This window comes from Talaromyces marneffei, chromosome 1, assembly GCF_009556855.1.
Source record: "Talaromyces marneffei chromosome 1, complete sequence".
Classification (NCBI taxonomy): Eukaryota; Fungi; Ascomycota; class Eurotiomycetes; order Eurotiales; family Trichocomaceae; genus Talaromyces; species Talaromyces marneffei.
The window spans coordinates 4,946,755-4,961,069 of record NC_072348.1 but is presented as its reverse complement, the minus strand read 5'-3'; the positions used below and the strand labels follow the sequence as shown (position 1 = coordinate 4,961,069).

Here is a 14,315-nt window from a genome sequence, read left to right as displayed (position 1 = left end):
TGGATTAAGCTGTTTGGTGGTATGTAATTATTGAAGATGTGGATATCTGCTTGGTTGACGCGGGCAAAAAGTGTGAGGCGGAGAAAGAGCTGTTGGTGTGGAGCTTCCTTCCCTTTAGGTTTTAGGCTTGGTGCCTCAGGAAAACATTATTTACCATCCAAAACTTCCTTCTGATATCCTTCATCTACTCACATTCACAACCCAACTTGCTTTTTCTTCCTATTTTCGTCTGATCAGATTTACTATGCATGATTTAGCATTGTGAAGAGCCTCCAAAATTGATAATCAGCAGCTGATTAGCCTATATAGCCAACTATATGATGTACTAGAGTGCGCCAGCTGCTTATGATGGGAAAGAGCGAAAATGGCAGACCCGAGTCTGAGCGAGACAGTTGCGCGTCTCTCTTCCGACAAGCAAAAGGACCGTACAGATGCCTTGAATGATCTGCGACGAATCTTGAATAAGAAGAGACAGAATCTAAGTGAGACCCTGAACGACAAGGCATATCATAGGATTTATGAGGCTCTCTTTCGGTGCGTTGCTATCGAGAAATCAGCCTATAGTCGTTTGAACAAATCAAGCGCCAGGAATGCTTCGGCACCACGTCTTCCATTATGTGCTTCGGCGTTTCGAGCTACTGTGGAAGTATCCGTCGCTGTCTTGCGAACGAAAACAGTACATGCGATAATCGACCATATCGTCCAAACTTTAACTCAACCAGGTGACGGACTCTGGAATCTACTTGGGATTGACTACATCAAAGGCCTTAGACTGTTACTTGAATATCCGGCACACGTGGAGCATCTTACAGAAAGTGACTGGGTTGATGTAACTTCCTTTTGCCTTTCATGCCTGAGCTCCAATGGCGACGAAGCGACGCAGCTCAGCATCCGGACCAGCTATCGGTCCTTATCTCAGGGGTTAGTAGATGAAGAGGGAGGCCAAAGGACGCCTAGTCGAACGACATCTGGTCGAGATGCCCTATCGTCTAGCTCGCAAGTAAACAGGAGCATAGCCGACGAAGCTGTAATCTGCATTCAATTACTTACCGCTACCCCCGCTGCTCCTCTGCAGGAGCGTGTTAGACCACTTATGAGCGAACTCTTGGTATACCTCTCTTCTGCGATGCCCGCAAATGCGAACCAAGCTTTGAAGGCCATCAATAACCTCCTCGAGAGAGTGATATGTGATCAATGCGCTCTAGTCAAAGATTTTATTCCAGATATCATACCTATTATTCGGCGTGTCTGGTTAACAAAATCGTCAGCCGTGAAAGATGAAGCCCTGGTCACGATGTTACTGTGCATGGATCTCCTGCGCAGTAACCCACAATCGTTGTTCTCTCAGGCTTCACTTCAGCCTCTTGAAGATCTCCTAGAGACTCTAGAAAATGAATATACCAAACGTCCAGAAAAAGAGCAAATACAGATTGATGATCTAGTCTTTTACCAAAATGATATTAGTTTCCAGCACTTGTATCTTTTTGGACCTCGTCTCGGTAGCTCTAGGTCGGAGCACAACTGGACTTTGATATGGACGATTTCATCACTCATTGGTATCCTGGATAAGGCATCAGATCATATGTCTAATTCCGCAGAAAATGAGCTTGGCCCAAACAAAAGACCTCGTTTGTCATCACGTACAGATGATGTCTCGCGGGAGTGCGTCACGTCGACTGGGCCTAGAAAAGGATACTGTTTGCAGTTACTATCATTTTTGGTAGGGCGAATGTCTGTTGAAGATAAAGCTTCCCGTTTAAGTCGCCTGGCCGCCGGCATTGTTGATGACAACCCGTCCACGTCAAACTGGACCTTATTAGCTATATGCAAGTGAGTTCCCAGCCATGCGATCGACTTACACAGAGTATAGATCAGCTAATAATGCTAGTATCGCTGTTTCTGATTCGTCGAAGTCTCCACTACTGAAACCATATTGGAGACAAATATGGGACCTGGCATTTCGCGCATCTGCCTTTCAAGTGAACACGCGGGCGGCGTGCGCGCTGATGGAGATTATATTACGCTTGGAGCTCGTCGAATCTACAGATTTAACAGACAACATACGTTCGATGCTATCGAGCATGGATCTTAATGGGCCCTCAGCTTTGTGTGACACTTCTTTGAGGCTTTTAACCACATTATTTGACAAACGACTACATACAGCAGCCGGCCTTGGCGTAGATTCTGTGAAAAGTATCTGCAATTGGCTGCGAAGTTCGTGGACCTTCGGTAATTCTCTCTCTTGAAGAATTCCCAGTGACTCAACACACTAACCATGAGCCTTAGGCGCCGGAGTAGATAAACTCCAAATGGCACAGGTCGCCTTATTTGCTTCCCCAGCCAACTTCCTCGGTCTCCTACTAACCCTTACGAACAGGCCGGCACCTCTTCGCCATGCAGAGTATCAGGGTACAACAGCCACTATCTCCAGCACTTGGTTTCGTCACCGCGAGAAAAGCTCGCTTAAGGAGTACCTCTTCTCATTTGACAGCGAAATTCCACAGGACCTTTGGTGCGTTGAGGAGACATTTCCATCTGTAGAATCTTCGATCAGAAACGACCCAAATGATCATGTCGTGTTAGAATTACTCCAGACAAGGGTGGACACTTTCTCACAAGCGTGGAAGATAATGTCTGAGGAGAAATCACAACACATTACAGCAGATGTATTCAAGATCATGGTCTCTGCATGCATTGTTGTTGCATTGTTCATTGAGTCTCTTCCTCAGCCCGATAATAATCGCGCCGCAGACCTACGAAGAACCAATCTCGGCTTTTGGACGGACATCTGTGACTACATCGCTTCGAGGGATGATCTGACGCAAGGATGTTTGAGCATTCTGTCGCCTGTGGTTGCATCTGCCCCCTGTATACCGAATAATGCAATTCCTATCTCTAGGGCTCTATTTGGTTTGGCATCCCCTCTTGTTGTCAACCTGAAAAGCCGCGAATCCACTCAGAATGGCGATTTCCTAAATGACCCTGATGCGATGGATTTTGACGGAATTCCTTCACCTCCGCAGGGTGAACTAGCACGAGATATGATCCTACGAAACAACCGGCATAATGTCAATGCATTTCCAGAGATAAACACCTTCCAACGCTGTCTATCAACACGACTATATATTTTCCTTTCTGGCAATGAAGCGTCCGGTGCCGACCCGTCGACTCAATCCTCGCTTGTAAACTCCTTGAAAGCCTTGGATGATGTGGATGTCTTGTCAACCCGGAATTTCCTTCCCCATCTTTTTCAACAGTCTGACCGGTTCTCCCGTAATGATATTCTGGATATTGTGGAGCATTTTGGAGAAATATGCTTGCAGCGCTATCAATTAGAGAGATGTGAAAGCGCGCAATGTTTCTCTATCTCTATGATGAAATGTTTTGTTGACTCATGGACTAGCAATGAAGACGACGATCTCAGTGTCTCTGCCGCTGACTTGTACGGTTGGTTTATACAGGTCTTTCTGAACAAGAAAAAAGGATCATCTGGTGTTCTGATCGCTCTTTCTCGGCTTTTGGAGCAAATAATCAACCTGAATCCTACTTTTAGCGTGGATGGTTCTGGTCCGTCACCGCGGACAAGCTTATTCAGTATTCTTCGTGATGGTGACACGGTAGTGAAATTTGCAATTGCAAGCTGTATCACAAATATCTTCAGTCGCTTCCTGCTTAAAGATCACGAAAAGATTTTTGATGATGTTGTGGAGAGCTTGCCAACTGACCCGGACTGGAATGAAGGCATCGCCTTACGGCTGTACATACTTGGGCAATTAGCATCTCGATGGCCAACTCTTCTTCGTCGAAGTATTTACCATATCTTTGAGACTCCCGCTCAAGTGCCCGAATCGACTCGATATGCCGAGAAGTGTCTATTAGAAGTATCATGCTCGTTGCGACTACAAGAACCCAAGGACATTTTTCGGCTGTTCATGCCACAAATTCTTTACACTTGGACTGAAACACAATCTATTATATCAATGCCTTTTAGCATCTTTCGTTACTCAAGTCTTCAAGCGATGTTACAGGACGCACAGGATGAGCTAGTTGGGCAGATCATGATGAGAGCCAGTGACCAGGATGCTAATGAGATAGCTACCTATCTCGGAAAGCCATTCAATGAGTTATTACGTGAATCGTTTTACAAGGCTGAAGCATACACTGTGGCACGCGATATCAGTCTACCACCATCTCAGGACAGTCAACCTAAGGGAGTGGAAAGTCGAGTGAAGAAGACCTTGGGTACGGATCAATTCGCACAATCAATCGAGAACAAATTTCCCGAAGTTGTTAGCGCTCTCTTTAGATCTCTTTCCCAGGAAGAACAAATCGAGCGGGCATTTGCGAAGCGGCCTAAGTTTAGGTATGCTTCTAAGATTCTGAATCGCATTACAGAGAAGAGCTCCTCCACTACTATTCTTCCGGGCAACCAACAGCCATCATTTAGAGCTCGTTATCTGCTTGACCAGCTTGAGTATCTTTGCAAACGAGCTGGTTATGACCTCGAAACTATGTGGACACCAGCATTAGTGTCATTCGTATGTCGAACACTTCTTGACTCTATGGATCCCGCCCTTGGCTCTTTGCATGCTTGTGCGGTACTGAGAAAGATTCGGATTCTGGTCTGCATATCTGGGTCAGTTATATGCCAAGACTATCCCTTAGAGCAGCTCTTGTATGCACTACGGCCGTACCTGACGGACTTTCACTGTTCCGAGGACGCACTAGGTCTATTTTGGTATCTACTTGAAGAAGGTAAATCATACCTGACTCATCAGCCAGGTTTCTTCGCAGGAATCGCAGTGTCAACACTTGTATCATTGAGAAATTTTCTTCAATCGAGTCCAGAAAGCACTACACAGGAGAGCCAGTTCAATGCAGTCATATCCAAATCCCAGGAATTCCGGCAGTGGTTCGGTGAATTCTTAGAGGATTACTGTCCATCAGATCTTGATCAATCTGCGAAAGATTCATTTCATCGGATGGTGACATCGTCAAAGCAGATAAACAATACGGGAAACTCCGAGAAGGGGACACATGAGAGCGAGCTTTTGCTTCAACTGCTTCAGGACAGAATTTCTCGCAATAGTATCCTGAGTAAATCAGTATCTGATCTTATTCTTTCGCTACTTTGTGTTGACTTTCAAATATCTTCTGACATATTTAACGACATTCTCGGCGATGACGATGCTTCTTCAAAGCACAATGTTGCCGTCTGGCAGAGTATACATAGCGGTGTTACTGATAAAGGCTATCGGCTTTGGGCTGCTCGAGTGCTAGGGCGAGCATTTGCAGCAACTGGACAAGTTAGCGAAGAATTGCTTCGAGAGCAAAATTTGGAGACAATCCCGTCGCAGTCACAAGATCTAAAACATACAGAGCCGTTCCTTGTGTCAAAAGCTGCTATCCTGCAGGTGCTCTGTGAAGCTCTCTCCAACAGTGACCGAGCCAATGTAGGGCTGGTGGAACAAACTTTGCAACTTATCATGAGCAAAATTGCCAGATTTCCCAACCTTGAACAATGTGAAAACATAATACCACGACCTCTCATGAAAGCACTTATCTGGGAACCATATTATTGCCCTGAAATTCGAGCTCGTATCCCCGAAACCAAAATCGACAATATCTGGCCGACACTGAACCCCGAGTCACCAATAACGTCAACTCAATGGGCAAGAGATTTGGCATTAGCCCTAGCGACTTCAGCTGAGGGTGACCCTGTAATTGGGCCTCTAAAAGACGTTCTCTACGTCATTCCGGATTTATCGGTGCGTCTCTTGCAGTTTGTTCTGCACGATGTACTTATCTTAGAGAGCGAGAAAGATCAGGCTTGTCGAGAAATGGTCTCGAAAATATTCAATGACATTCTCCGATCAACCACCGAAGCAACTGTTGCCCATGCTCAAATTGCCTTGAATGCAATTTTATATCTTCGTCAACAGCAGAGACCACAAGAGTCGACGATTGTGGAGCGCGATGAGTGGTTGGATATTGATTACGGCCTAGCAGCCTCCGCAGCGGTCATATGTAGAATGTACAAGACGGCTCTTTTGTTCATCGAGATCCAAGCATCTAGATCTATCAGCACTAGTCGGCGGTCCTCCATCAAGTACTTACCACCCACGGATCTCCTTCATGACATCTACAGAAGAGTCGGAGATCCTGATCTTTTTTACGGGATACAGCAAGATGCTACATTGAATTCAGTTTTAGAGAAGCTCGACTATGAGTCTGTAGGCTTCAAGAACTTGATCTTTCAAAGCGCTCAATATGACAGCGACTTGCGACTCGGTGGTAAGGGGAATACGCACGGATTATTCAAAGCTCTTAACGCGACAAACCTGCATGGTGTTGCTAATGCTATGCTTTCTGTCCCCAACAACTCAGAAGGAGCATCTATAGATTCTGAACATCTGTTGTCGACTGCTATAAGCTTACAGCAATGGGATATCCCTGCTTTGCCGTCACAAGGGTCAGCAATGACCGTCTTATTCAAGGCCTTCCAGAATTTGAACACTGTGGATACAATGAAGGATGTTCTGAAGTTTAATGATAACTGCTTTCTGGACATTCTTGACCAATCTCAGGACAAAAATCGTTCCGTGACAGCGCTACGTGATTCAATGCGAGCTCTTGGCCTCCTAACAGAAATAGATGATGTCTTGCGATCAACGACCTCGGCACAGGTAGAGGATCTGTGGAGTAGAATAACGTCAAGGACGTCCTGGTTCCAAGCCGAAAAGTATGTTGAAATCTTTCAAAAGTGTTGAAGTTCTATAAAAACTAACATCAATATAGTTTTGAAGACATTGCGCAGATTCTATTTAGTCGAGGAAGCTTCTTCTCTTCTATCAACAAGAAGCCCTATTTGAAGTCGGCACTGAAACTGACTTCGCGGGCATCGCAGCTTCTAGAAGTCAAAGCTCTCCGAGAATCTTTCAAGATTAGTCGGGAATTAGAAGGCTCGCAGGAAGCCCTGACGTCTGCGATCTCGCTTTCAAAATTGGTTCAACCATGCACAGCACTTGGACTCAGTATAGAAAATGCAGCCAAGTATGACATGGCAAATGTCCTCTGGGATCAAGGGGAAATGACTACATCGATTCGTATGCTACAACAATTGAACGAACGGGGCGACTTACAGAAACAGGCATTGGTAGTCAGTCGAGCAGAAGTCCTTGCAAGTTTGGTATGTCTTTTTCCCCTCCTCCTCTTTCGCTGCCATGCCTTCGTCGTTCAAATTCACTTCAAGCCCTCCACATATTAATACTCTATCTAGGGACACCACGTCGCAGAAGCGCGCTTAGAAAAACCCGATGCAATCGTCCAAGAGTATTTAGTTCCGGCAGTGAAGGAACTTCGAGGTAACGTCGAAAGTGAAGAAGCCGGCGGGGTCTTTCATCGGTTTGCGTTGTTCTGTGACCAGCAACTTCTGAACCAAGACAGCCTCGAAGATTTTCAACGTATCGAGCAACTTCGTGATCGCAAAGAGCAAGAAGTTCTTGCACTCAAACAAATGATGTCAGCAGCCGAGGGCAAAGAGAAGAACCAGTTGACGATGCATTATACTAAGGCAAAAGGGTGGTTCGACTTGGATGACCGCGAGTATCAGAGACTGAATAATAGTCGCGAGGCTTTTTTGCAACAGTGTCTTGAGAATTACCTGCTCTCCCTCAAAGCATGTGACAACTATAAGAATGACGCTTTGAGATTTTGTGCTCTTTGGCTAGATAAATCAGACGATCCAAACGCCAATGAGTCTGTCGGCAGATATCTCAGCCAAGTGCCAAGTCGAAAATTTGCTCCGTTGATCAATCAATTGTCCTCCCGTCTCTTGGATGAGTCTGGTTCGTTTCAAACACTCCTGTCTGCACTTGTTTTCCGTATATGTGTTGATCATCCGTTCCACGGCATGTACCAAATATTCGCTCACAGCAAGACACGAGGCAACAGAGATCAGGCGGCACTATCTCGCTTTCAAGCCGCAACTAAAGTTGTCGATAAATTGATGATAGACAAACATGCTAGCTCAACATGGATGTCATTACATAACAACAATATCTGCTATGTGAGATTTGCCACAGAGAAATTGGATGACAAAATCAAGAGCGGTGCAAAGGTGCCTCTTAGGAAGTCTCCCACTGGTTTGAAACTAGAACAAGATGTGAGCAATCAGAAGCTTCCGCCGCATAGCATGAGGATCGAGCTCCGGGTGGATTGCAACTATAGCGACGTACCAAAGGTAGTCAAGTTTCAGCCTGAGTTTACCGTGGCTTCTGGTATCAGCGCACCGAAGATCGTGACGGTTATTGCTAGTAATGGATTACGCTATAAGATGCTGGTAGGTTTTGCTTCTTTGTATGAACCTCGGAGGGGAGGGCCTCTAATTTACTAAATCTTTGTTTAGGTGAAAGGAGGCAATGATGACCTGCGTCAAGACGCTATCATGGAACAAGTTTTCGAGCAAGTCAGCAACGTGTTACGAGATCATCGATCAACCAGGCAACGCAATCTGCATATTCGGACATACAAAGTGCTACCACTTACTTCCAATGCAGGCATCATTGAATTTGTCCAAAACACCATCCCGCTCCATGATTATTTGATGCCAGCACATCAGAAGTATTATCCCAAGGACATGAAACCCAGCGCCTGTCGTAAGCACATCAGCGATGTGCAGACACGAACTCTTGATCAACGAGTCAGGATCTACCGCCAAGTGACAGATCATTTCCATCCGGTGATGCGATTCTTCTTCATGGAAAAATTCGACAACCCAGACGACTGGTTCAGCAAACGATTAGCCTACACCCGCAGTACAGCAGCAATCTCAATACTAGGCCATGTACTTGGCCTTGGTGATCGCCATGGACATAACATCCTCCTTGACGAAAAGACGGGCGAAGTCGTTCACATTGATCTGGGAGTAGCCTTTGAACAAGGTCGAGTCCTGCCCGTACCTGAAGTTGTTCCCTTCCGATTGACACGCGACCTCGTCGACGGAATGGGCATCACCAAAACCGAGGGCGTCTTCCGTCGATGCTGTGAATTCACATTGGAGGCCCTCCGCCGCGAATCATATAGTATCATGACAATCCTTGACGTCCTGCGTTATGATCCATTATACATGTGGACCGTTTCCCCGCTACGAATGAGGCGAATGCAAGATGAGCAGGACGTGGAAGAGCCCCCCGCAGTCCTCGCCAGCGGCGCCGAGAGGACCAAAGTAAATAATAGGAATCCAAAGGAACCGAGCGAAGCAGATAGGGCATTGACGGTTGTCGCTAAGAAGTTGAGTAAAACACTCAGTGTAACGGCAACGGTGAATGAACTCATACAACAGGCTACGGATGAGAGGAACCTGGCCGTTTTGTATTGTGGTATGTACCGACCTACCTCTATCACAATATATATATATGCATATTTGTTAGTAGCTAACTCGTTTCTTAGGATGGGCTGCCTACGCATGATGTGCTTTGGTATAGCATTATGCCGTGCATGATCGGATACGCTCCAGTCAGCAGGAGAAGCAAGACAGGAGATATACATATTATTAGATAGAGTAGATAGATTATTGTTTCGGTACATACTTTCCCCCCAAGTTAACCTTGGAATAGGGCCTTGGGGGTTTCTGAATATATTATTTTCGGGCATGGACATATTCCAGAGATGGTCAGTCGGTATACTTGGAATGCAGGAAAGATGCATCATATCATAGAGTTAAAATAATATAGCAGTTTCAACATTAATGACCAAAGGAAAAAGCTACAAAATCATGAACAATGTTTTTTTCTTTTTTTCTTTTTTTGAAAGTATTATTCTCCTCAAAGACTGTTTCCCTCTTCTAAAGGTCAAGAATAATCTTCCAATCAATCAGCAAGTCTATAAAATATTCTTCTATCTCTACTCCAATCCCCCCCGGGCCCCAAAGATTCGAATAACCAAGACCTGAAATCCAAAAGTACATATCGTGGGAGAGATCAGGATAAAAAGAAACTGGGTAACAAATTGAGTATTCAATCTTCGCTCTTCTTCACAGTCATGACAACCTCATGTAACCGGCCATTCCTAATAGCAAGGTAAATCTCACTGACCAGTGAGCCAATATTCTTGCCGGGACCCAGGTCCTTGACACCATTAGTCAAACTGGGGTCACGTAAGGTTGGGTGATCAGCTAGGCCACGATGGAAAGGAATCCTAAGATCCTTGCGGACAAAGTTGTATAGCTTTGCCGATGCCGGACTGATGTAGGCGGCAGTGTTCTGGCTCTTGAAAAATTCCTCACGAGTAGCGTTGTAGGTCGAGCCAAGGGCTTCGGTTGCTGCTTGCTGGTATTCCTCAATCTGACCTAGAATGTCTGGTACGTTGCGCAATCCTGAGTAATCTGAAATACAGGCAGATGTTAAGTCGGCTAGAGACTCTTTCATTGTAGCCTTGCAGCGGGGTTCGAGATCAAGATGAGAGAGGTTCAGCCATTTTCCCAAAAGGAACTTCCAGGCTCGGCTTGCAAATTCGTTGAAGGACACTTCTTCGGTCATGCCCGATCTGAAATATTTACGTAGAAGTTCGTTAATCTTGGGCTTCGCAACTTTGATGAAATTGAGATGAAGACACCGCAAGTCAAGTGCCTGGCATAAGATGTAGATATACGTTGCCGTCATCATAGAAACGAGTTCCACTGCCTCCAGAGTGTAACGTGCTGATATCAAAGCGAGTGAGTTGACGGCTTGGTTATGCATCTCAGCAGACTGCACATGAGAGCTGACTGAATGAGCAAGGTAGGCGAGTTCAGACATGTATGCAGCCATGTTGATATCAAGCCCTTTGCAGGTGTACGACAAGCTGGGGTCATCGACGCAGAGATTCGGAGGAAGTCCTCTGTTCATTTGACTGTTAACCAGCTCCGTGCATTGAGCGAATAACAATTTACCCATCATTTGCATGGAAGATCGGGTCTTTTCCATAGCCGACGTAATGCAAACAGCTTGGAAGTTTCCACCATGGTGTACCAAGCCGTTCTTCGCATCAATAAGTGGATTGTCAGTGGTCGAATTGACTTCAGCCTGGACTTGGCGATGTGCCAGTGTGAGGTCTTCTAGTTGAGGCCCAATCCATTGGGGAGCAGTGCGAAGAGAATAGCGATCTTGTGCAAGGCCAATTGTTTCAGGGTGTTTTCCAGGAGCAAGGCCGGAACCTTCGATATAGGCGCTAATATTTGCTGCAGCCTCAATCTGGCCCGTATGTGGACGAGTCTCGGAAATAAAAGGATGATAATTATGAGCTGTACCAAGAAGAGCCTCTGTGCCAGTAGCAGTGAGTAGCTGGGTCATGACAGCCAATTGTTGTGCTTCATATATGGCGAGGCAGCCGGCGGCACAACTTGTAGCTGTTCCATTAACCATACCCAAGCCTTCTTTTGCCTGTAGGGAGATTGGCTGGAGACCTGCTACCTCGAGAGCTTTGTAGGCTGGAAGGAAAGTCGGATTCTGCTCGTCGCCAATGTGAACGAAAATGTCAGGGCTGCCTTCAAGCACCCCAACAATGTAAGAAAGAGGCATGAGGTCACCAGAAGCCGAAATGCTTCCACGCAGAGGCACAACAGGCGTCATTTCGTGGTTCAAAAGAGTCAACGTATTTTTGACTAAATCTAGACGAACGCCAGAGTGGCCTCGAATTAGGGAATTGCAGCGAATAAGCATCATAGCCTTGACAATAGGAACAGGCAGCGCATGACCTTGAAGGCCATTGATCTGTGTTGCCGTGTCGTTGAGCAGCCCTTTGTCGGACGGTAGCAAGACGCCGCTATTCTGGTGCTGTTGCAAGGCAACCTGCAAACTCATCACCTTGTCGGTGCGAGTGTCGGCGCTGCCTCCAAAGCCCGTGGTAACGCCATAGACTGTATGGCCTTGAAACAGTTGCGTTTCTAGGAACTGGACACTCTCATTTACGCGGTCAAGGACCTTAGGGTCATCGGTGAGCGCTGCCTTTTTGCCGTGCCTTTTTGTTTCAGTTAGCATTGTCATCTGGAGTAGAATTCAAGGATGTAAACTTACAAGGCAATTGCTACAACTCCAGCGATGGTCAAGCTGTGCCCATCAATGACAACAGGGTCGTCTGATTTGAGGATGTCCTGGAGACCAGCCCATTCTGAATGGGTCAGCTTGAAATGCGGAAAACTCATGTCGGCCATAGTGAATACTCCAAAGAAGAGAGAAAGAGATAGAGAAGAAGGGAAAAAAAGTTGGAGGAAGAGATAGAGTTTATTTATGGTCTTTCTTCCTCAGACTTCGTTCGTATAGCACGTGCCGAGCCCACGGTAACTGGACGATTTACTACGAGTACCCTGTATGTGCAGGCGATCATGCGGGAGCTCCGAATATGACCTGTCAAGTAGAGACTCGATCTGAAGAAGATCAACGGTGCAGGATGTAGATCGATCGCTTATATACTTTGACTCTGTAGGCATCGAGGCGGACTGAACCGGCTTCCTGGGACACACACCACTTGGTCCAATTCATACATACAACATCATGCCGAGCGTCCTACAATTGGGCACACACAGCTTATGGGAACCCCTTTACGAGCTACCATGTCTTTATGATCTTTACTTAGCGGTCAATCAACGCTTTCTTTGTATCATGATAATGCAAAGAATAACCGCATTCAGGCAGGCTACCCAGTCCGATCTCTTTGTTCTCTCTTTGACTTGCAACGTTGCAACCGATCGTCGGACCCAATTTTGGAAGGCATCTATTGATATATTTTTATGTATCTTTTATCTCAACTAAGAGCATCTGATGCATATTCAACCTGGAAGGACTCCACTGGGATTTCAAACGAAGTGCGAAATGGGAACCTTTCCAGCCCATTAATCCCAATCGGTCTCCTACTTAATCCTTACAGCAGCTCGTATCATCTTTCAAACAAACAGAGTTTATTTGCTGGAACCATACCTACTGCTGAAACAATCACAGCTCTTTCAATGCCACCTTCATCTCATCTGTAGCAGACCTCAGGAGAATCTGCCACTCGGACAAACCAGACACCTGCCCCCGGCAGCTTTGGAGGTTGTGTTCCTAAACAGGTCTCAATCACCTAGGTATGATCCATTATGCTGCAAAAAGACAAAAGAAAAAAGAAAAGAGGAAATGAAAAAAAAAGCAGAAGAAAAACAGAAAAAGAAAATTACTATCGGCAACCATCGGCGAACCCGTGTCCAAACTATATGAGCCCATATCAGCCACAGAAATAGTCCCCCTACCTATCCTTTGCGCCAGCAAAATAGTCTGAGCCAACCAGCCCCCTCATACATCCCATCAACTACAACCAACTTCCTCCTCAACAACAACAACCACCTCCCATCTTCAGTAGTCTTCACAACAACATCACCGCGCATCCCCCCAATGATCCGGCACCTTGAGACGCGTCCCCGCCACAATATACCTTTCACACCTCGCCCCCGGCCGACGCAAACTGTACATCAATAGTCACGACGTGACGTGATGCTTTAACAGGTCTGGAAGATTTACTTCCTGTAATCTTCCAGATCTCGAAGGGCGAACGTTCGCGGCCGTCAGGTGGTTGAATTGGAGCGTTCGGAAAGAAGAGGGATGCGATTTCTTGCTGGATCTGAGTGCCAGAGATGCCGCGCGCAAGAAGGGCATAGCAGTTTATGAGGGCGAGGTCTTGGGTGCATGCTGTGGCTTCTTCGATGGGTGGGTGTCATGCCGACGGAAGAAGAGCCCGGTGGGGAAGGGGTTGCTTGACATTTGTCGATGGTGGTGAATGATTTGATATGGGGAAGCCCTAGGTGTTGCTTTGGGAATTCTGTGGTCTAAATTCTCGACACACCTCCAGGATGCATGCAACAGGTAAACGACTACCCAGGCAATATTGATTTTCTCAAGATCTAAATGCTCAGGGATGTAGCTCTGAAGTATTTATGAAGCAATCAGCCGGGCGATTAGCAGTTGTGATGGTCCACGTCTTGTCGTGCAAGTTCACTGCAATTAGGCATACAGATAGCAACAGCAGCATAGATACTTCGTAATATGCGTCGGTCTCGCGAAGACATCGAGCCGAGCTCGACCATTTAAAAGGTCTACGAATTCCAAATGTCAAGGTGACGACGATGCTTGAACCTTGGAACACACTCGAATTTAAGCATACGCGTTTGCTAGCCCCGTCGGATAAATTGATCCTTCTTTCGTGCTCTGACCAAATGCTCCTCATCTACTTGTTCAAGCGGTATCAGGAATAGATAAATATATTCGCAGTCAAAAAGAACACAGGTATCTACATATAGCTGGCTACAT

At 46.1% G+C, this 14,315-nt stretch overlaps 2 protein-coding genes across 2 annotated transcripts; one reads left to right on the top strand and one right to left on the bottom strand.

Moving 5' to 3' along the window:
* Nucleotides 1-364: 364 nt before the first annotated feature.
* On the top strand, nucleotides 365-9,470 carry EYB26_001824 (uncharacterized protein; the record flags this gene model as incomplete). The annotated part of the gene is made up of 7 exons (XM_054261132.1): nucleotides 365-1,830; nucleotides 1,889-2,229; nucleotides 2,287-6,742; nucleotides 6,799-7,189; nucleotides 7,280-8,341; nucleotides 8,408-9,380; nucleotides 9,451-9,470. The coding sequence occupies 7 exons, from the start codon at nucleotides 365-367 to the stop codon at nucleotides 9,468-9,470; spliced, it is 8,709 nt and encodes a 2,902-aa protein (XP_054117107.1).
* Nucleotides 9,471-10,016: 546 nt separating this feature from the next.
* Nucleotides 10,017-12,190, bottom strand: EYB26_001823 (uncharacterized protein; the record flags this gene model as incomplete). The annotated part of the gene is made up of 2 exons (XM_054261131.1): nucleotides 10,017-11,997; nucleotides 12,054-12,190. The coding sequence occupies 2 exons, from the start codon at nucleotides 12,188-12,190 to the stop codon at nucleotides 10,017-10,019; spliced, it is 2,118 nt and encodes a 705-aa protein (XP_054117106.1).
* Between the last annotated feature and the right edge of the window lie 2,125 nt (nucleotides 12,191-14,315).